General features: G+C 36.6%; 4 protein-coding genes across 7 annotated transcripts; 1 reads left to right on the plus strand and 3 right to left on the minus strand.

The window, feature by feature from the left end:
* Positions 1–19: 19 nt before the first annotated feature.
* On the minus strand, positions 20–12,431 carry LOC100120106 (huntingtin). 4 transcript variants are annotated; one of them, XM_008208129.2, is made up of 27 exons: positions 12,094–12,431; positions 11,754–11,899; positions 11,498–11,672; positions 11,129–11,407; positions 10,903–11,044; positions 10,227–10,835; positions 9,545–10,146; positions 9,152–9,465; positions 8,631–9,079; positions 7,840–8,189; positions 7,088–7,770; positions 6,423–7,011; positions 6,081–6,350; positions 5,680–6,003; positions 4,787–5,605; positions 4,530–4,712; positions 4,226–4,409; positions 3,983–4,136; positions 3,215–3,892; positions 2,751–3,140; positions 2,193–2,670; positions 1,917–2,119; positions 1,671–1,836; positions 1,182–1,595; positions 922–1,082; positions 746–833; positions 20–638 (listed from the first exon to the last, which is right to left on the minus strand). In XM_008208129.2, exons 2-27 carry the CDS (start codon positions 11,840–11,842, stop codon positions 540–542), a joined length of 8,892 nt encoding a protein of 2,963 aa, XP_008206351.1. In that variant the 5' UTR covers positions 11,843–11,899; positions 12,094–12,431; the 3' UTR covers positions 20–539. The 4 variants fall into 4 exon arrangements, with proteins under 4 accessions (XP_008206351.1, XP_008206358.1, XP_008206342.1 ...); XM_008208136.2 differs by having other exon boundaries at positions 270–638; positions 1,671–1,845; positions 8,700–9,079; XM_008208120.2 differs by having other exon boundaries at positions 270–638; positions 1,671–1,845; positions 5,680–5,994.
* Positions 12,432–12,434: 3 nt separating this feature from the next.
* Positions 12,435–16,337, plus strand: LOC100679949. Its single transcript, XM_003424777.5, has 3 exons — positions 12,435–12,646; positions 13,036–13,542; positions 13,624–16,337. The coding sequence occupies exons 2-3, from the start codon at positions 13,126–13,128 to the stop codon at positions 15,349–15,351; spliced, it is 2,145 nt and encodes a 714-aa protein (XP_003424825.1). The 5' UTR covers positions 12,435–12,646; positions 13,036–13,125; the 3' UTR covers positions 15,352–16,337.
* Positions 15,915–20,311, minus strand: LOC100120037 (cytosolic non-specific dipeptidase-like). Its single transcript, XM_001603668.6, has 10 exons — positions 19,983–20,311; positions 19,640–19,842; positions 19,341–19,564; positions 19,109–19,255; positions 18,116–19,032; positions 17,776–18,037; positions 17,394–17,652; positions 17,051–17,332; positions 16,796–16,976; positions 15,915–16,647 (listed from the first exon to the last, which is right to left on the minus strand). Exons 5-10 carry the CDS (start codon positions 18,332–18,334, stop codon positions 16,366–16,368), a joined length of 1,485 nt encoding a protein of 494 aa, XP_001603718.1. The 5' UTR covers positions 18,335–19,032; positions 19,109–19,255; positions 19,341–19,564; positions 19,640–19,842; positions 19,983–20,311; the 3' UTR covers positions 15,915–16,365.
* On the minus strand, positions 18,765–19,696 carry LOC100120002 (beta-1,4-galactosyltransferase 7). Its single transcript, XM_032600650.1, has 4 exons — positions 19,640–19,696; positions 19,341–19,564; positions 19,109–19,255; positions 18,765–19,032 (listed from the first exon to the last, which is right to left on the minus strand). The coding sequence occupies exons 1-4, from the start codon at positions 19,694–19,696 to the stop codon at positions 18,765–18,767; spliced, it is 696 nt and encodes a 231-aa protein (XP_032456541.1).
* Positions 20,312–20,366: the final 55 nt, after the last annotated feature.

Consider the following 20,366-nt stretch of genomic DNA (forward strand, 5'->3'; position numbering starts at 1 on the left):
TAATAATAAAACTAGTCGATGACGCTTTAGCAACAATTTACTTAATTTTACTTTATAGCATACAACGAGATCGTGCATTCTATCTTTTAAGATCGGAATAATATATAAGAAGTATATTGCAATTTGATTAAAAAAAAATTTCTTGATGTTACAATTTTGACAATTGGCTAATTTAATTTTCTGAAAAAATCAATACCTGAAGCATGGCATTGGATATTTCACATCAAAAGTAAGATGGTGCATGATGGAAAAAATCGTTGCATAAAGAATTTATGAATTATAAAATATTGTTTCTTTATATTTGAAAACAACCTTTCCAACTGATACACATATTATTCATAATCTCAACATAATTATAATAATGTAATATATTAATAATACGCGATTGTATCAACAGGGACGTATCTTACATTTTTTCCTTATTTTCTTCTTTATCTTCATACAATGTACAATCATTAAAAGAAACCCATAATCTACGGCATACATCTGTATACTCTATAGGAGGTAGATAAATATCTAGAACAGCCAAAAAAGGCTTTTCAAAAAGAGGCGAGTATGTCACCGAATGGTGTACCAGGAGTTTTCGCAGCATCCTCAAACGTTTTAATAAAGGTCTCCCTTTGCGATTCATTGGTCAACTGGAAGTATGATTTATAATTAAAATTAAAGGTTTACGAAATTAAAAAATTTATAATTTTTAAATTTTGTTAGAAATCGATAAAAGCTCTATTAAAAAGAAACAAACCTGGGAGTAAAAATCGGAAGCTGCTAGACAAAGAATCTTTTTATCCTCATATTCGTATTTTCCTATTCTTGATTGCACGTGAGGAAATCTAAAATTAACTTTTGTTAAGGTCAACGATTAATCACAAATTACAAACTGTTTCTAGTCGTGTGTATTTTTGGCGGTTAAAAGGATACAGAGCTCGGAGCCACGGGTTTGTTGATGTGCTTATAAAAAAGCAAGAGAGGCACCACGTAGACATGATAAGTGGTAAGCTCTGAATAAAATTTTGTATACTGAAAACCACCCAGGTCTGAAGTAAACCTAGTTGAGTACTGTTGCAAGCTCTCTCGCAAATCTGTTATAATCAGTAAGATTGAGTAAGAATTTGGAAGATAAAAATCAGAAATGTTTCAACTTTTCTTTAAAATAAGAATCTAAAAGTGAAAACTATTACCTTGAAAACAATTGCTGACATTAACCTAGGATGTGGTTGTTGTGGCGAGAGAAATTCACCTATTACCTTCGTGAGGATCTCCAGAGGAGGAAAGAAATCGATAAGCACCTCAGATAGCACGGCACAAAGAATCTCGACTTCCATCGGATAGCCTTTCTTGATTTTATCGAAGATGACCGCCGACCTCTCAATCGAGCGCACGAGGATCTCAGGCTCGATGTCAGGGAGTGGCTCTTCAAGCTCCGGTTGATTAAATCGGTCGGCCGTGTCCGTATACATACAGGTGAGGAAGAGCTGGAGCGCAGGCAATGAGAGCGCCGGGTTTGCCTGGCGCAGGCGCTCGATGGAAATTTTTACCACTTGTTCAGAAACTTTTCCAATTACGCTCTTAGTTGCGACCAGTCGCTCGAGACCCTAAAAGAAGAATACAATTAGGCAACTTCTTTTTAATTATGCTACGAGTACGCTTGATTTTTAAATGGGTAGTACCTGAAGCAGCATTCGGTGTAAAGATGTCGATATGCCTTGGGAAGATACTAAGGAAAGAATGAGTTCTAATACCGCTGGAGCTTCAACATCTGGAGGACTATCTTCTGCGTGCTCTAATAGAAAGAATACGAGAGCCCAGAGTGTACACTGATGTTCCTCACTTTGACTGGTCACCCTAAACAATCGAACAAATGGTCAAATGCTTAAAATATTAGTAAAATAACAGAAAATGTATAGATGCATCACCTGTTAGAATCTCTAGGATCAATATAACGTTGAATATATTCTATTGCCAATGGATGCATAGCACTCATTGTTTCTTCGCAATTCGCTAGTACTGCGCTTTGCAGTATATACAAAATTCCGTGTAATGTTGCTATCCTCATTGATAAAGAACCCTTTAGACCTACATCTACTGAACGTTTTACTTTGTCCAATGTTTCTGGATCCTGAAATATGATCACATAAACAAGCTATCTGGCAATATAAAGCAATAGAGCAATCGATCAAATTCACAAATACCAAAGGTGTTAAAACAGCAGAGGCTTTGCATACAGCCACGATCAGATGCTTCCTTAAAATTTCATCTTCTGCTAAGTGAACCTTCCATAATTCCAAGCAGGATTCAAGCATCCATTGAAATTGGGATCGTTCGACAAACATTTCGGAGACAAACAGCAAAGATTTTACCACCTCGTAAAGCAGTCTTGGTGGGAGTTTTGTTCCTGCACTCATCCACGAGGCGTAAAGCTCGAGTAAGAATCTTATACACGAGTTGACGTCGAGGGAGGCCGCAGCTAAGGCCTCGTCTCGGCGCTTTTTCAAGGAGAGCGTGGAGGAGCTGAGTTTGTCTTCATGCAAGGAACAAAGCGACCAGAGATAGGAAATAGACAATTGACCGTAGCTATAATTGTGTGGGTCAATAGTACGAGGTTCCAGATTACCCCGATTAAACAAGTGCTCGAGGACTGGGACAGTAGTAGCTGTCGATACAATATTACTGCAAAAAAAAAATGTAAATCGTAAAATTGATTCTCATTTCACAACAAAATTCCTTTAGATTCTTAGTAGATAACCTACCTATTCTCATACTTCCACAGCAACAGATCCTGCACAAAGAACAGCCTTTTCGTGCTCTTCTTATGCAGAGACAGTTGTGGATCTCTAGTGTGTTTAATCGGCATTCCATTATTAGGATTACCTGGACATGGCAGCAGTAACGTCTGCACTAAGAGATTCGCAATAGCCTGTACAGCTAAACTTGCTGTGTGGCTTAGACTAGTTGACGTCTCGGATTCCATTTCGTTTTGCAATTGCGATACGTTTAAAACGCCGAGTAATACCATCCAGATTTCTTCGAATTGCTGACGTGAGTTCCAACCCAGTAGGGATATTCGAAAGATGAACTCCTCGAGGACGTCAAGTTCAGGAATGTAGTTTGGCTCCGACAGGAAGAGAGTGAAGTGGCATCTTGTAAAAGTGAGATAAAATAACTGTACTTGACAAGTTTTTCAAGGGTGAAATCTAAACTCAACTAAACTTACTTAGTAGGACCTGTTCCTACGATGGCACAGCCGTTTTTCCAGAGCAACGGAGGTGTGAGCACAAATGAGTTAACAAGTGGCTGCCTGGCTACACTGATGATCAAACTCTTAATCGGCTTCGCGAAAAACGACGGGATCTCTTGCCTCCTGCCTTCCTCTCCGCTCTTCTGCCTCTTCTCAAGCCAAGCCACGAGCATCGACATTCGGAGACACGCGATGGCGTAAGACTTCGTTTCTTTTCCAGCCTCTAAAGCTTCTTGCAGTCCGCTGCAGCCCTTCTCGATTCCGGGTAGCTCGTCGTCATCAGAAGACTTACAGAAGTGCCCAACGATCTCGGTAAGAGCCGCTGCGGCTGAGCAAACCCAGCTGTGATGTTCGGGTGAAGAGTCGAAGGCACTACTCGCCGATGGATCTTGCAGAATTATGCTGGCACACTTTAAAGAAAGCCCGAGCTCCCGAGGAGTTGTCATTTGTTGAAGAAGAAGAAAATGCGCGGACTCCAGACAAAGCAAAGCGAAACGAGCAAACGACTCTTCGTGGACAGCATCCAGACTGTGGGAGAGCTTAGGTAGACACGAGATGTAGGACGTCACGGCTGGAATCAGCAAGAAAAGGGATGTGCGATATGCCTTGTCAAGTAGAAGTGAGCTGAGATTCGAGGTATAGTTTGATTGTTTTCTGTAAAATAAAAAAGATAAAATTTTGAGAAATGTCGATATAGTAGCAAAAGCAATAAATCGATTAAACATTAATAAAAATAAGCATTACGGTTTGTCATTCAGGTTTTGAATTGGAAGAAAAATTTCATGCGAAGCTGGCAACTCTTGCAGAATACTTCGTAGTCGACCTATCAAGCTAATTTTCGCGGCTTTGTAGAGAACACTTTCGCTATTGTCAGTAGGTTTTACACTCCTATCAAGCTCTGATTGAACAAACAGAAAACAGACTTATGAGTAATTTTATTATTTCTAATTTACTAATTAACTTGAAATTGGTCTGCAATTATCTTACCTAATTGTTGAGAAGCTTGAGCAGTCAACCGAGCTCCAACAATTATGCAATCTTGCAGCAACTTTACGTTAAAGTCGTCAAGGGAAAATATTTCTAGGCACTCGTCTAGATTTAAATGGTTCAGGAGCCAAGCTGATTCGTAACAGCCGTAACTTACGCATGGATTGCAACACCGAGACCTCACCTTAAATCATATACAGGTACGTCTAACTAAAGCCATACTCAATCTACTGGTAAACGATTCTATTCTAATAAATTTCTAGTAAAAAAAAACAAGCTCAATTTATTTAATACATTCTCTCACCTGTGATAAATACCAGGCTCGATCCAGCTTAATGCTCTTCACTTCTAACGGATTGAATGGTTTTGAATGATCTAATTCTAATGCTTCTAACTCGTAATGACTAGTTGCTAATTTATTTAACAATCCAATCAGTGCACCGTGCTTCTTCGTCATATTTTCCTTTTTCAGCACATTCATTATAGCCTTGAAATACAAAGTAAAAACATCATATGACTTGTAAAATATTTAAGATATGTAAACTAAAATGAAAAACAAACCTTGAAATCTTCCCTTGACAGTTGCATCATAGCCTCCTCCTTTCCCAAAGCTAGAAGCACTTCAACTCTTCTGCTCGCAATCTTCGCAGCCATCCTCGACAGTGCCAGATACTTTGACTGTAGCAGCCTTGGAACTAGTACCGTTAACAGTTGTCCCGACTGGCTCTGATGTGCTCCTTCCAAGCACTGCAGCAGTTTTTTGATAAAAGATGGCCCGCCGATCAACTGGCCGTTACGACAGCAATTATCGGAGACTGCGCGCAGAAAGAGCCCACTGGCCACGGGGTCACGATGTACGGCCACAGCTACTAGCTCTCTTACAGGCGACTCGTCTGCCAGACCTATCATCGTTTCGATGTGGTGAAGCAATAACCAACTCAACCGTTCAGAATCGCTAGAAACGTTCTCGCAAACATAGTCGCAAAATAGAATCGTGGAAGCACGACGCAGGATCTTTGCGTTTATAGAGCCGAGTGATTTTTCAGCTTCGACATTGTCTGATGGATATCCAATAACTCTAGACCAGAAACTCATGTCATCGAATCCTAACAGTGTTAGAAGATATGTCCACTGACAAGTGAGAATAGGACAACTGCTACCAATTTCCATCATCACTTCGTTCAAATCGTTAAGCGACAGTCTCTCGTCTTTTGGAATGTTGTCACCCTTCACCAATTGCATACTGGCATTGGCCACTTTACAGTGGCTGCCAGTCTCGAACATGTGTATGCAAAGTTGCAGTAAAAGAGTAAATTGGTGTATGACATACTCATCTTCGTCGGACTCATTGGTATCATTTAACGGTTTCAACTTTGCACCCTGAATAAAAAAATTATTTTTTTTTTATCCAAATCTCTTAATAATACGTAAGAGTATAATATAAATTAAATTACCTGAAACATTTCAACAAATGCAGAGCTCATAGATCCTATAACCCGAAAGATGAACCTTGCAAGTATCCTCTCTGGTGGCATAGAAAATGATTCCAGAAGCCCTGATACGTTCAAAGGGTCACCACTAATTGGACGGCTGGAATCAGGGATCAAGAGAATCTCGGGTAGGTCTGTTACAGAGGAAGTTACATCCGATAGCCTAGCCAGCATGACTTCTTCTTTGGCGTAAGAAATCAGCGACATAATTATCAAGTTTACCATGCCAATCCACCGTTTGAATTCCAAGATGTTCTTACTAGTCGATGGCACATTATACTGTGAACACTAAATATGTTTATTCATTATAAAACAAATTATTATACCGTATACAAATTAAAAACATAAATCACCCTTGGCCCTACCGATATCAGGTTCTTTCCAACTGGCGGTGGCATCGTAAATAACACTCGAAGCAAGGGATCTACCGGTCTAAATACAGTTGGAGATACAGCCGAAAAAAGTTTCACCAAAGCAAAGTAGGCTCTCTTCGACTCGACGCGTACCTTACGAGTTGCAAGCATTGGCAACAACGTGTCCATTGTTTGCCTCGACCAGCGCCTCCACTTCTCTTCACCATTACCGTCATTGCTCAGTCTCGATTCCGTCAAGCATTTTGCTAACAATTCTATAATCTATACCATACTTTTATTATTTTCTAAACTACTATTTAGAGATAATATAACGATTCGCGATTTCGATTATACCTGTGGATATTCAACAAGCCTGAGCATCATCGAGATGAGCACTTCTCTCGTCGTTTCCAGTTCCTTTTCCTCACTAACATTAGCCGGAGTGTTCCTGGCTAAGAACATCTCCTCTACTACGGGCACTAAGGCTGGAATGCAATGAGTTAACGGCGGTTGTCCACTGGCCATAAGACCGTCGCACAGCTGGATTATCTTTGGAACACCGATGATCAGTTTAGAATGGTACTTCTCGTATGAAAGTCGAACCAAAAAGTCGAATATCCGTGGTAATAACTGCTCTGTCAGACCGATGTGTCCCTCCTCGATAAATTCGAATTGCTTCATAACAAAACCAATGAAGATCTTGTCCGAATCCATCAAGCAATAGTTGATGTGCAGTTGGACGAGCTGACTAAGAAGCATCAATACTTGGCACTGCAGCGGTACTGAATTGGAGATTGTATACTGAATAAGAGACTTGATGACCAGAGGTTCAAAGAGACGAATGAAAGAGCCCACGGAGTTTTGGTCAGAATTTCGGCTGAGCATTTTCAAAATCGAAGATACTTTCCGGTCCTCTTTGCGATGTAGTGAAGTCACCAGAGTACTAGTTAAATAACAAAAATGTTAAACTTTTGGTACAGTGATCAAGGTAAAAGGTAGAAGTTAGTATACAAACTTACCGATGTGTTGCATCGGGTTCGTTGCCCCCTCTACAATTGCTTCCAATTCCCTTGATCCTCTCAACCATCAGCTTCGCCGGCTTCTGAAAACACTGCTCATAGAATCCTCTCTCAACCTCAAACTCAGCTTTCCGAAACTCTTCATCTTGTAACCCACTGTTCTCCCTCTTCTCCTGCTTAGCTTGAGCGTCATAGATATCTTGCCATCGGGCTACAAGGTTAGTCCCAAAGAGACACTTCAGCAACTGCCTGACGCATTGGACCGTATACGTAGAGGACAGCAGAACTGTCGACTGGAGATATGACAACAGTTCCTCGGCAATACGACCGGCCTCGTTAATACTCGCCACCTCGAGGATCTGCGAGAGTACCTGGAGGCAGGCATTCAATAGGCCAACATACAGCTCGCTGGCATCCTGGTCCAACGTCACCCGGTAGTTTGCGTGAGCCGCTCGAAGAAGCTCGTACAATCGCAGATAATGTGCGTTATTGGAGAGCGAGCCCATCTGCTCTTTACCGCCAAAACGAAAGCCCAGTCGATGGTGGTGCTCCGAGGAACCGGATGAGGAGGACGATGATTTCGACTTGGAGGATTGGTGATCCGGCAGGAGCTTGCGCTTCGGCGAGAGCGACTGCGCTGGAGATAGAGAAGCCAGCGAGGACTTGGAGACTGTCTGTATCGGCTGTAAAGAGAGTTTCTTATTGAACGAAGACTGTTGTCTGCTGCATTATTGTTTTTGGAAACTGCTTACCGATGGCAAATCTTCAACTACGTGCTGAAAGATATTGAGCACGCGCATGACATGTACGAGCAGCTGCTCCATGTTCCTCGAACTTTGCTTGTCCTTGAAAAAAGTCCAGTACTTGAAGTCTCCCCCGGTTGTCTCAGTTTCGCTTTTGGAACTCGTACTGCTGGAGCTTGAGTTACTGGCGTGCATCTGTCGAGAATTTGTAGTGGCGATGCCGGAAGCTATGTTACCGGCCAGCAGTAGCAGATGACGGTGCATACACAGATCAAGGCTCAGTGGTGACGAACTGAGAAGAATTATCGACTGGCAGAAGAGGTTGTTGGAGATCGGTGAGAGCATCTCGTTTGTGAAGCCTACACAGTTTCGTTTTTTGGTAACGAATAGAGTAGATTATTTTGTATCTGAACAGTTTTGTTTTTAGCACAATTATAGCTGGATAAAAGTTGTTCAAAGAAACGTAACAGTTATTACACAGAATTAAGTGAAGCTTACATGGCACATTGCAAAAGAATAAGTTAGCGATTGAAAAGTATAGTAACATTTATACATCAGTCTACAGAGAAGTATTTAGAGTAGCAGAAGTAGAAGATCCAGAGTTAAGTGAGACACTAACGTACGAACTCTATCTACTAGAAAAATATAATCAAACACTTACAGTATTTGATCTACAATTCAAACGATAAAATTCATTTACGCAAATCATTTCAAAAAAGAACAATACATCAATCACTAAAAAATCACATTAAAAAAAATTGAATAAACCACAAGCATACACACAGGAAAGCACCCCTCACCAAAACAGCAATCAGCAGAGTCAGGCCTAACAGCTGTCTTCTTGACTGCTTTCTTTACGGCGACCCTACCTGCCGGCACGAAGCAGTCCCAAGCTTTCGGATAGATTGTCGTCAAAAAAGTCTCGCTCAGCAAACTCAGTGCCTCGCAGCATCCATAAGCCGTGTACTTCGTGGAAGGGACCAATAGTCTATCGACTAGATGACCGAGAATCCTGGACAGCGCCTCGTCGGTCCGTTCGCGTGAGCCTCGATCCTGCGAGGAACTACGAAACAGAACATCATACGGCGATACCAGGCTGTTGATCAAGAGCTTGTGCTCGATGTAGAAGGGGGTTGTAGGGTCCGTGGGGCCGCCCACGACGCAGGTCAGATAGCGTTCGGCGTAGAGACTCGCTTTGCGAGTTACTGCGTCTTCGTGCGGACTCTGGGAGTACAGGCAAGGCACGATCCTGAATAATGAAACATTTAATATAAGACAAAGAAATATTTCATAATATTACAAGCAATTTCAAGCTACTCACTTAGTAATTGCAATGCCAGCTGCCTTGCGAACTCGTTGATCCTGATCGCTGAGCAATTTTAAAAGTACGTTGACGATGTTTTCTTGAAACTGCAGTTCACCGCAGACATGCTCAATTGTCGTGTACGGAAGTTCGCTAACAATTTCTAGTAATTTTATCTTTACAAGAAAATATGGATTTTTCACTAAACTCGGAAGCACTTTCAAAACGAGTATTGCGTATTTACTTTCTTCAGATTCTAGAAGACTAGGCAGAAACATACCAAGAGCAGTCAATGTCTGACGACACGTAGTTGCGGATTCGTCCTCGAGACCCTATAGGTATAACAAAAAAATTGTTTTGATTACCGGATATATTATATTCATCAATGAAATGTTTGGTGTTTATTCATACCTTTAATATTAACTGTATGAGATTCTCTATCGTAACTGAACTCTCGGAACTCTCCTTACTAAAGCACCCATTATTCTGCAGAAAAATTCCTTGTAAAAAGTAACCGACAGCTAGCAGTACGTTTCCTCTAATTTGTGGATCTGAATGTTTGAAAAACAACAAAATATCCGATATCATCTGCCGATCTTCAACTTGTGGGTCCTTCCTTGGAATTTTTTTCAAACTGTCATACAACATCTTCGGATAGAGTTTGAGCATATTACCGACACATGTCAGGGCCAAGGACTTTACACTCACACGGAAGTGCTTGTCTGGAATAAGCTGACCCGGACTGCCCGTAAGCAAAAAGGATGAGACGAGAAAGCGACAACAGTAGTGAAGTGATACGTCATTGTCCAGCAAACTGCCAATCGCCAGGTCGTTGCGCTGCAACATAAATTGATGCAAAGACACATCGTGAGTGGACACGATGGATACAGTGGTATCGTCGAGGTCTTCTTCGACCTCCTTTGGGTCTGAACAATGAAGTAAACTGGTGTCTATTGGTTTCTCGAATCTACCCACGTCGCTACCGGCATTACTTTCTAACTCCATGCTTTCATCTAAACAAAAATGAATTTATAAACAACTTGGTATTTAATAGATAGAAAAAATTTGCTCAATTTATAATTGTACGACTTACTTTCAATAGAACCAATAATGAGACCACTGTAATCATCAATATCTTTGGTATCAATAATTTGACTAGAGTCTGATATATCAAGTTTACTTGGTGCCTTTTCCACTGTTGGCATAACGTCAGCGATATCTGTCATCCATTTTTCAACTTTTGGAGCTATTTCTGGAATGTCCATAATATCAGATTCAAAGAGATTCGATGAGGATTCTAAATTATCTTCAGAATAAACAGTGGTTGAGAGACTTATTCTACTTGGCCACTGTTTTCCTCTTTCTTTAAGCTTATTAATACGTTGAGTTATTCCATCTTTAGACAACAATGCACTCACAACATTTTTAGGTGGATTTTGTAACAGCTGTGCTAGAGTCTCAAGAGCAGCATTTATCACATTATGATTTGTATAGAATTTGGTATAAAATAAACTCAGTTCATATATACAAATATGGTGATCAAGTATATGATCTTCATTAAAATCTTGAGTAAGGTCTGAATTTGCATCAATACTTGGTAATATCAACCGTAAACAGGCAAAAACACCAAGAATCATATTAACACGATCGTCTTTTCCTTCCTCCTCTTCCATGTTTCCCTCAGCAACTCGAGATAACATATCTAGAAGATATAATATAATATAATATTATAATATTATATAATAAAACATCAACAAGCATAAGCATACCTGTCAACACTTCTATCACATAGTTCATAAACTGTAATGGTTTACGACAATTTAAACAAGTAACTAAAATCATGTTGGCTGAAGCTCTTCTTAGAATAGCTTCACTTGAAGTCACATTTTTAAAAAATGCTTCTAACAAAGCCTATTTTGGAAAAATGAAACAATTATTTACATTAATATTCAAAGATGTAAGCAAATGTTCAAAAATACAAGCTGATATGCATACCTGTATGTCTTTATCAGGTATATAATGACCCAATGTTTTTAATATTAATGGTAATGATTGCGAAAGAGTGTCTATTACTATATCTTCTCTACGTTTGGCAATTTCAAGAATACATGGTGTCAATTGCAATGCAAACACTTTAGCTTTCACAGGCCTGATCATATGACTAAGCAAACCAAATCTCCATAGTGCTGCTCTTAAGCAGCGAGCTGCACCGTTTCTCTTAATTTCACGGTATAATTCAAATTGCACTTTTAAAACATAACTATCAGCTATTGCCTGTAATTAGCATGAAAATTTAGATGCATATTTACTATAGCAAACAGAGATTAAATACATACTACTGAGCATGTTAATTGAAGAACTTACTCTTATTATTTTATTCAGACATTCATCTGCTACAGTTCTAACATCTGAATCGGAGTCATCGCATAAACAGAGTAGAGTTTCAATGGAAAGATTTAGTGCCTGTGGTGCAGCTTTGACACTTGCTATGGATATCCCATTTGTCAAAGCCATGCAGTTGGCTATCTTTTCTTTTTTTCTACAATACAGAGTAACAGAATACGTAAGTAAAAGATTATATTTATTATACAATTATTTTAAAACTAGTTTTAAAGCTTACTTGTCTTCATGATCAGTGGCCAATGATTCTTGAATTTGCAAGCTCCGTAGATTTTCCACAGCTTTGGCAATTATTCCCAGAGCTGCCATATTTTGGTCTGTTTATCTGATGACGTTTTTACAAACGTGGAACTTGTTTATATCCATCTAAAACCGTTATTAGAGTTATTAGCCTATTAAAGTATCGTAACAAAATTATCTCTTATAATTTAATTATTCAAATAGTCAAGTTTTTTGTCTTGGAAATATTTACAATTATAATATCTATACTGTAAAATAAAATATATAATTGTGAATAATAAAACCACAATTTATAATGAGTGAATAAGCAAACACTATACCTATTAATTGATGATTTTGCATAGTTGTATTTTTGAAGCGCCATTTTTCGCAGTTTTTAGGCTGAGCTTGGATAATGATTGTATTGCTTTTGAAGCTAAGTACTACCTAAATGTAAACATAACACACTTTTTTTCCATCGAGTTCTCCGAATTATTTTTATCAATTTTCGAAGCAAAGAAACACCTACTGATCATTTGTCAGAGGTAGCTCTGACAAAGCTGGATTGTGCAGGTGTCGCGACGTGTTATAAACCAAAAAACAAAAAAACAACCAGATGGCAGCAACAATCGTCGTCGAATGCGGATTGTAGGTTACGGGGGTTTATGCGAGAAAAGTTGACAATAAAGCAAAGGTTAGGTTCTGCGCGTCTGCGCTTGAGATGTGTGTGTTTCCATCCGCGGTTATGGTGGAGATTTGTTTTTAATCGTTTATTTTGTTATAAAGAATGCGAGTTTCATTATGTAGGTCTTGATTATCGATTTTAACGTGTTATGCGTAAAAAATTCGTCTTAATACGGTTTAATTATGTTGAAGAATGATATATCACGCAAGGTAAGCTTTGAGTACTTCACATTTTAAACGATTTTATCGTGTTTATTCATATTTATTTTACTTAAATAATTTAGTAATTGCGATTTAAAGTTCTTTTTCATATTCTGAAAGAATATAAGGCACTTTGAGGTTAACCACATTTGTATTTGTATTGTTTTTTAATTAAAAATAAATTATCATTATTGTCCTACTTGATATTGTTTTAAAGTCAAACCCAAATAGGTTATATTTTAAAATTCTTAATCTACAAAAATGAAGTATTCAAGAATTAGTTTGGCATTATTTTACTTCAACAAAATTATTGAATCAGATAATTATAAAAGTTAAATGGTCGCCTTGAATGTACCAATTTTTGTTTTCAAATATGATTTATTATAAGTGATTTACAGGTCATATACATGAAAATGGCTATCAACATAATGCCAATTTTATGAAAAAAGTACTAGTTTAAACCCTGTTGCACAACTATCTTCATCAAGATGCCAGGCTGTGCTGCAATTGGTTGTAACAACCGAAGTGAAAAGGGTTACACAATGAAGTGTTTCCCTCGGGATCCAGTTTTAAGAAAAATTTGGAAACAAAGAGTCGGGCGAGCAGATTGGGAGCCATCAAATAACTCCTTTCTCTGCCATGTACACTTTGAATCAAATCAATGGGTAGTCACACCAAGTGGAAAAATTAAATTAAAAAAGGGGGCTCTGCCATCAATATTTACAGTAACTTCTACAAGAAAGTCTCCTAAAAAGAGACAAAAACTAGGAGTACCACCTGTGGAAGTAGAAGAAGACGAAGATTTGGAAGAATATGAAGTGGAGTATTTAGAAAATGATGGCCCTTTTATTTTTAACACAAGCAATCAAAAAATTGTGCCAAATATTATAAATGTACAAACTCAGGTATGCAAGCTTTCTATATTACCACAACATAAAATGAAATCTTAACAATTCTGAAAATTATTACAATAACAAATTTTCCAGAATGCTGCAATGAGTGGACAGATTTTGCAAAATGTCAAATTCATAAGCAATGAAAGTTTAAAAAATTTGCAAAATGAAAAATTTATCATAGTAGCTGATGAGAACAATAGAGAAATTGGAAAAATAATAAGTGATAGTGCTTTGCTACTTTTTGGAAACGAAAGGGGAAAAGAAAATGTTCATACTTTGACAAAACTTGATAGACCAACACCAGCTGAAGTAAAGATAGAGGTAAAGGAAGAAACACCAGACAATGGTTTAAGTTCACATGATTATGATGAGATCGAAAGAAAATTAAAAGAAATATGCCATTCTGAGAATGAGAATGAAACAGACAATTCAAATTCTATCAAGAATCCTAAAAAGATCAGTGACCAGTCTATAGAAATTGAAAGTACTTTTAGTTTAGAAGATTTAGAAAATGGATCAGACAGTGTAAGAGAGAACTCAAGTCAGGATATTGACTCTGATGCATCATCTGTAAGGACTGGAATAAAACGTAAAAGAAAAATCAAACCAGAATCTCGCGATCAAAAGCTTAACATAATAGAAACTAGTCAATCTACCAGTAAATCTAATGAATCCCAATTTACAGAAGATGTTACAGATATTATTCATGATTTGGAAACAGAAAGTTTAACAGACAGTAATTCCCAACAGTTAAAGCATGTATCTCCTGTTCCAAAGATTAAAAATACTTTGACAAATGGTGCATCAAAACCTATAATAAAAAATGATATTCAATTGAAAAATGATATTGTGAATAGACCTGCACAAATAAAGAAAAACAACATTGTTAATGTAAAAAATGTTAAACCAAACAACGAACTAATGGCCAAATTAGATATACAAGGAGAAGTTATTGAAAAATTGAGTAATGAATTGATCATGTATAAAGACATGGAACGCAAAATGCAAAGCTTGACTCAAGAATTACAAAATAAAAACAAAGAAATAGAAATACTTATGCGCAAACAAATGGTCAAGAAACCACAAGTAGATAAGAAAGTTTCTAAAGCTGAAAGTGCAGATTTAAAAGATGCAAGTGAAGCAGATTTAAAACAGAGAATTGATTTTCTTGAAGATAATAATAAAAAACTTATGAAAACTGTAACTCTTGAAGGTCAAAATCGTAGAAAATTAGAATGCCAAGTGAAAAGTCGAGATAATCAAATAAAAGAATTGAATTGGAAACTCGAAAAAGCTTCCAAGTTTTTAGATCGAGCTGAAAAGAATGCCAATAATTACAGAAAGAAGATGCTAAATATGCAAGCACTTCTGAGGCGGAGAAAACTTCAAAATGAAAAAAGCAGTATTTTCGACGAATTTCTTGTTTGTCACTCTGATCAAAATTTTTCAGAGAGTGCTTTGGAAATTGCTTTAGAAATAGAAAAAGCCTGTGGTCCAGAAGGCTACCAAAAGTTGTTGCATTATGAATTTCCTGTACCAACTTTAAAGAATTTAAGTAAAAAATATCCCACAGAAATTGACTTCAATGATCCAGATGAAGAAGTAATTTTTGAAACCAAGGAACCAGAACAACATACAAATGATATTTCGGCAGCTGAAATCAAGATGGAAAATGTTGAATATTTGGATCCAGATTTTCTGGCAGAACTTGATGAAACAGTGACAGGAACAGTGCAGGACATTTTTGAAGAAAGTAGTGATAGCGATGACTTAAACTTGACTGAGTTGCAGAAGCATATTATGATTGATTTTAGTTAAAATTCTAAGAGTGCTCGAAGGAACTAAAGCGACATTGTTTTTTACTGAACTACACATAAAGGTTTGGAGAAAAACAAAATTATCAAAAATTGTCTAAGTTTGAGTAGAATTTTCAGTATTTAGCTGCAAAATTATAAATAAAAATATTTTTAAAGTTTCAAATGTATAAAAGTAATGTTGAGATTGATAGCTAATGCATATTCTTGCATTAATTTGTAAAATTTCAAAAAATCAAATTAATTTTGGAATTGAATACTGAAATGGTACTCAATGATGTAGATGATATTTATTTTTATTTAAAATTAATTGAAATGAAAAATAAATTGTACAGTAAGTTTAACATCTTGGTAAATACCAAAGAGTTTGGTAAGACATTGCAAAGAACATGTACAGAAGCGCACTGTTATACAATAATATTATATATACTTTAGTTATATAAGTTAAGTTATATATCTCAATTTTTCTATTTTAAAAAAATGTTAGAGCAATTAAGTAGAAGATCAGAGAGATCTAAATGCATACAAGTAATTTTGAGCCCAAATGGATTGTAACAACGTTCGATCTTTTAGAATTTTTTGAAGATTTTTATAGTGTATACATCGTTCTATTTCATTCGTTTGTACATATAGATTAATATCGACGTCTAAATATCGTAACTTTTGAATTTATCTTAAGTATTTAAAATTAATTTAAAAATCACTCATGTTTGTACAAATTCATGCGCTTAGTTGTATTTATTGTACAATCCACAGGTAACATTTTTATAAGATTGCGCTTGAAGAATCTGCATGTCAACAGTTCTAAAACGTTGAGCCGAGATATTTTTTTACACCCTCTAAATAATTTACGCAGCCCTTTCGGTCAGCGAAAGATCGCACTTTATGTTATACCAGAAAAGTTCATCCACTTTTATTTCATAAGCTTCGAGCGAACGTTTGTACATATAAATTTAAGTGTAAATATACAAAAAGTTTATTAAAAAATAACGTCGACTTGATTATTTTAATTATAACATCACGGCCTATCTCGGCATACGTCCCGACGGCCAAGCGATGAACCTTTGCTAGAACTATGCTGACGTGCGGTTGAGGCCAACTCGTGAAAATAACTTACAAGAAGCTTGGTGCCTTCGATGTAGCAGCGCAAGGATATGTTCTCCTCTTCGCTGTGGGCTTTAGCTTCGCAATCGACGATTGGCAAAATGAGAATGTTGCGTTTAGGAAGAGCATCGCGGATTTTTAGGAGGGTTGGAAAACCGTTGCCCTCGCGAATAAAACTTGCTTCTTCTTTGTAGACCTAAATGATGTTTTTGATGAATTAAACAAAATGTTTAGTAATATTAGAAGTGTCCAAGTAAAATATAATAGTGTTAAGATTTTTTTTTTTGTTTTTAATAAACGGTACTTATTGTAAACTGGAATTCAACTAGTGAGAATATTCGAACCTGTTTAGTTGCTTTGTTAGCAGCCTCGTAATTCCAGTGTAAATGATTTTCGTACCACGGATCCAAGGAATGCTCGGCGTTGATATCGATTCTATTAGGAGTTTTCGATCGTTTAATTAGCTCTTTGACGTAATTGATCATCTGCGTGGACACTTTTTCGTGCTTTTGATTTGGCACAGTACTGAAAAAATCGATGAAATTATAATAATTTTATTTTCGCGGCAAGTAGTTTGGGAGCGCAAATATCAATTTTACCGTATAGAAAATCGAGCAACGACTTTTTTAGGTATATCCAAAAGATTGGAACCCTCGCAGGAGGTGTTTATGTAGTGCATATTGAACCATGGATATCTCCAGACGTGCATAAGAACCGTCTTCAGCTTCTCGTCATGGCCAAGTCGGTTTACGCTCACATTGTTCCGATACTCCTCGATGTCGATTTTTATTTTTTTGTAAAATTCCTCCTCGTCAGGTGTGACTTTGACAACGTCGTCGTAAAAATGTGGTATGTTTATTCTACCAAAGGGGTCTATCAAGCTGCAAGTTCATTTTGAAAAATTGATAAAAATTTAAAAAATATTCACAAGAAAATCTGTACTTGTTCAGAATTAAGAGCAGATCCTGCATAGGTTCTCTGATCACTCCTCCAAAATCGCCACTAGATAGATCCATACGCGGTCCTTCGACCGTCAAGTTGAAGTAGCAAACACCACGCATACCATAAACGATGCAAGGGTAGTCCTTACCCAACCAGTGACTTTCGGTTAGCAGAACGCAGTCGATGTTCGGGAGGAATGTTGCTTTCAAATCTTCCAGGATACTTCTCAGACCTTTGCTCTTACATTCGTACATTGATTCTGGATATCATTTGAAAATGTTCAATAAGCGATATGAATTTAGTTGAACATTAGACTCAATTAATGAAAACCAGTTTTAGTCAGACGCTCGAAACTATATAAACAATCATGTTCAAGACTAACCACAGATTATTTTTATGTTTACGGGCAATTCGATTCCTAGCTCGCGGTGACATTCGATGGCATGAATGAAACACAATAAGGGTCCTTTCATTTTCGCTGTTCCGCGTCCGTAAAGCTTTCCATCCTTTTCGGTCAATTCGAAAGGATCAGTTATCCACTGACCTTTTTGAACTTTCAAAACGTCGAGATGGCAGTAGTACAAAAGTGTTTTTTTCTTTGTATCATTTCCTAAAGAACCTACAACCACAAGTGGTATGTGTCCCTAAAAATAATTGAAGCATTGAAAAATCTGATTATCCCAATTATAATTACTTTATGAACAAATTAATCGTATATATACCTTGTATGTTTCGTGATACGGTTGCTTTAACAAAATGTTGAAACCCAGTTGTTTCATTCGAGAGGACATCCATTTTATGAGAGTTGATAAATGATTTTTTGCATCTGGATCTGAACTTACGTTGGGAATTTTAACGATCTGTTTTAGCTCGTTAACGTACTTTTTACTACAAGTGTCTATGTGTTTGTAACACTTCACTACATCCGGTGGTATCGGCATTTTGAACGTAAGTGATTATGTATACATATACCTCCATATATATACCCAAACTAAAATCAGCAAAGAACTCCTTTTTTAAGGTTGGCAAATCTCACAGATCAATTGTTTTTGGAAAAAATCGAAAAATTCATATTTGTTCTTAATTACATTGCTTAATTTATTTAGATGGTAAAAGTGAAAAAAACAACAACAATTTAAATAAAACAACTTTGTAATTTGTTCAGATTTGTGCATCAGAATTAAACATATACACTGTACAAAATCTTTGTCTACTATCTACATAATTTTAGTTCGATAGTATTTAAAATTGTGTCTATTAATTTACAACTTTTCTTTATGAAACATTAAATTTCAAAACCTTAATAAGCTTATAAGAACTTGATTAAGGCTATTCGATTCAATAAGAAGAGTAGGTCTAAAGTCAATATGATTATTGAATTTTTTTCTTATCTTTAAGTTTTTTATCCTTGGCAATACTGACTGAGTCACATATACACCACGGAGTGATGGATTCATCACACATCAGCGAAATATTTAGAATTGTTATAGATGTATTTGCTATTGTTGCATTAATGGCATTTTCTAGTTTATAAGACACGTTGTTTAGACCAGTTTGTCGATCACGTTTTCTGGTTACTTCCCTCTGATTAAAACATTTTACCATATCTCTTTTGCGATGATTTCTATCATGGATATGCCTAAAATAATTAAATTTTTAATTAATATAATAATAATTAATATTAAAATTATTTGTTTATTAAAATTGACTCTCACTTAAAAGTACTTTGTGTCCCAGTCAAGAGATTTGGTGGCCGTGTAACATTAAGTCCAGCTTCTTTCAGTCTTACATAAAATTCATCATCCTCCAAGCCCCAACCCCAGTACTTATTAGACATACCATTAACTTGCAAAAAGTGTTCTCTAAAAATAACAAGATTAAAATTATATGTCTATTTATTTACATAATTATACATTTTTTCAATGATATTCAAAATTGAGAATTTACCGTTTGACCAGCAAAATTCCACCTATAAATGTTGGATAGTGGTATCTGGGATGCAACTCTGGAGATGAGATGTGCAATGGCCCTTTTTCAGGATAAAAATATCGCAGCTCATCATTCATTGGCAGTAGGTCTACATCATGCATGGCTATGTAGTCAAAATCTTTTTTAACTTCCAAGAAACCAACATTAATAAGTGATGCTCGATTGAATCTATACCTATCAATCTGAAAATAAATAATGAGTTAACTCATAAATTAACTCAACATAAAGTAATCATATCAATAAATTATGTTATATACCTGATTCAAAATAAATATATGATAATCTATATCTTGCTTATCAAGAAACTTCTTCATATGCGGTGCAAATATCAATAATTCTTCAAAACGATCCCTAAATGGCACAAGTATGGCTAGATGATGTTTATGGTGTTTAGATACACTTCTGTGTGCTTGCTGCTCACTTTGTTCAGTCTCTTCTATTTTGTTACATTTACATTCCTCTGAAAAATAATTAAAATAATTTATATATATATATATATATATATATATATATAATAATCCCACATGTAAACAAGTGCATCTATAACCTATCAAATAAATTTACAAACCAATAATAACGTTTGCTACTGATATTACTCACCTATACTTATTGGAGCGATGCTAATCAAACAAGAAATCATAAAAGTAATCAAAATACATGTGAAAATGTATTTGAATTTGAGACTCCGCAGAAGTGCCTCCATAATCACGGCAGAAACGAATTCAGATTAATGAGCACCAACTGGAGCAGCAAATGTGCGAACGAATTCGCGACATTTCCAGTCGTCACGCCCGACTGGATCAAAGTTGATGGAATTTTATTTTCTTCTTGACTTTACTCATATTTTACGCTGCTAAATAAAGTAAAGACTGTTCATTTGCTTCAATGGCCGGTGGCCATGTTGCAACTGACTCTGACTGACCCACCTTCACCCTTAAATCGCACGTTATAGTGATATATATATATACACACACTTTTGATCAT

This window comes from Nasonia vitripennis, chromosome 5, assembly GCF_009193385.2.
Source record: "Nasonia vitripennis strain AsymCx chromosome 5, Nvit_psr_1.1, whole genome shotgun sequence".
In the NCBI taxonomy this organism is placed as follows: domain Eukaryota; kingdom Metazoa; phylum Arthropoda; class Insecta; order Hymenoptera; family Pteromalidae; genus Nasonia; species Nasonia vitripennis.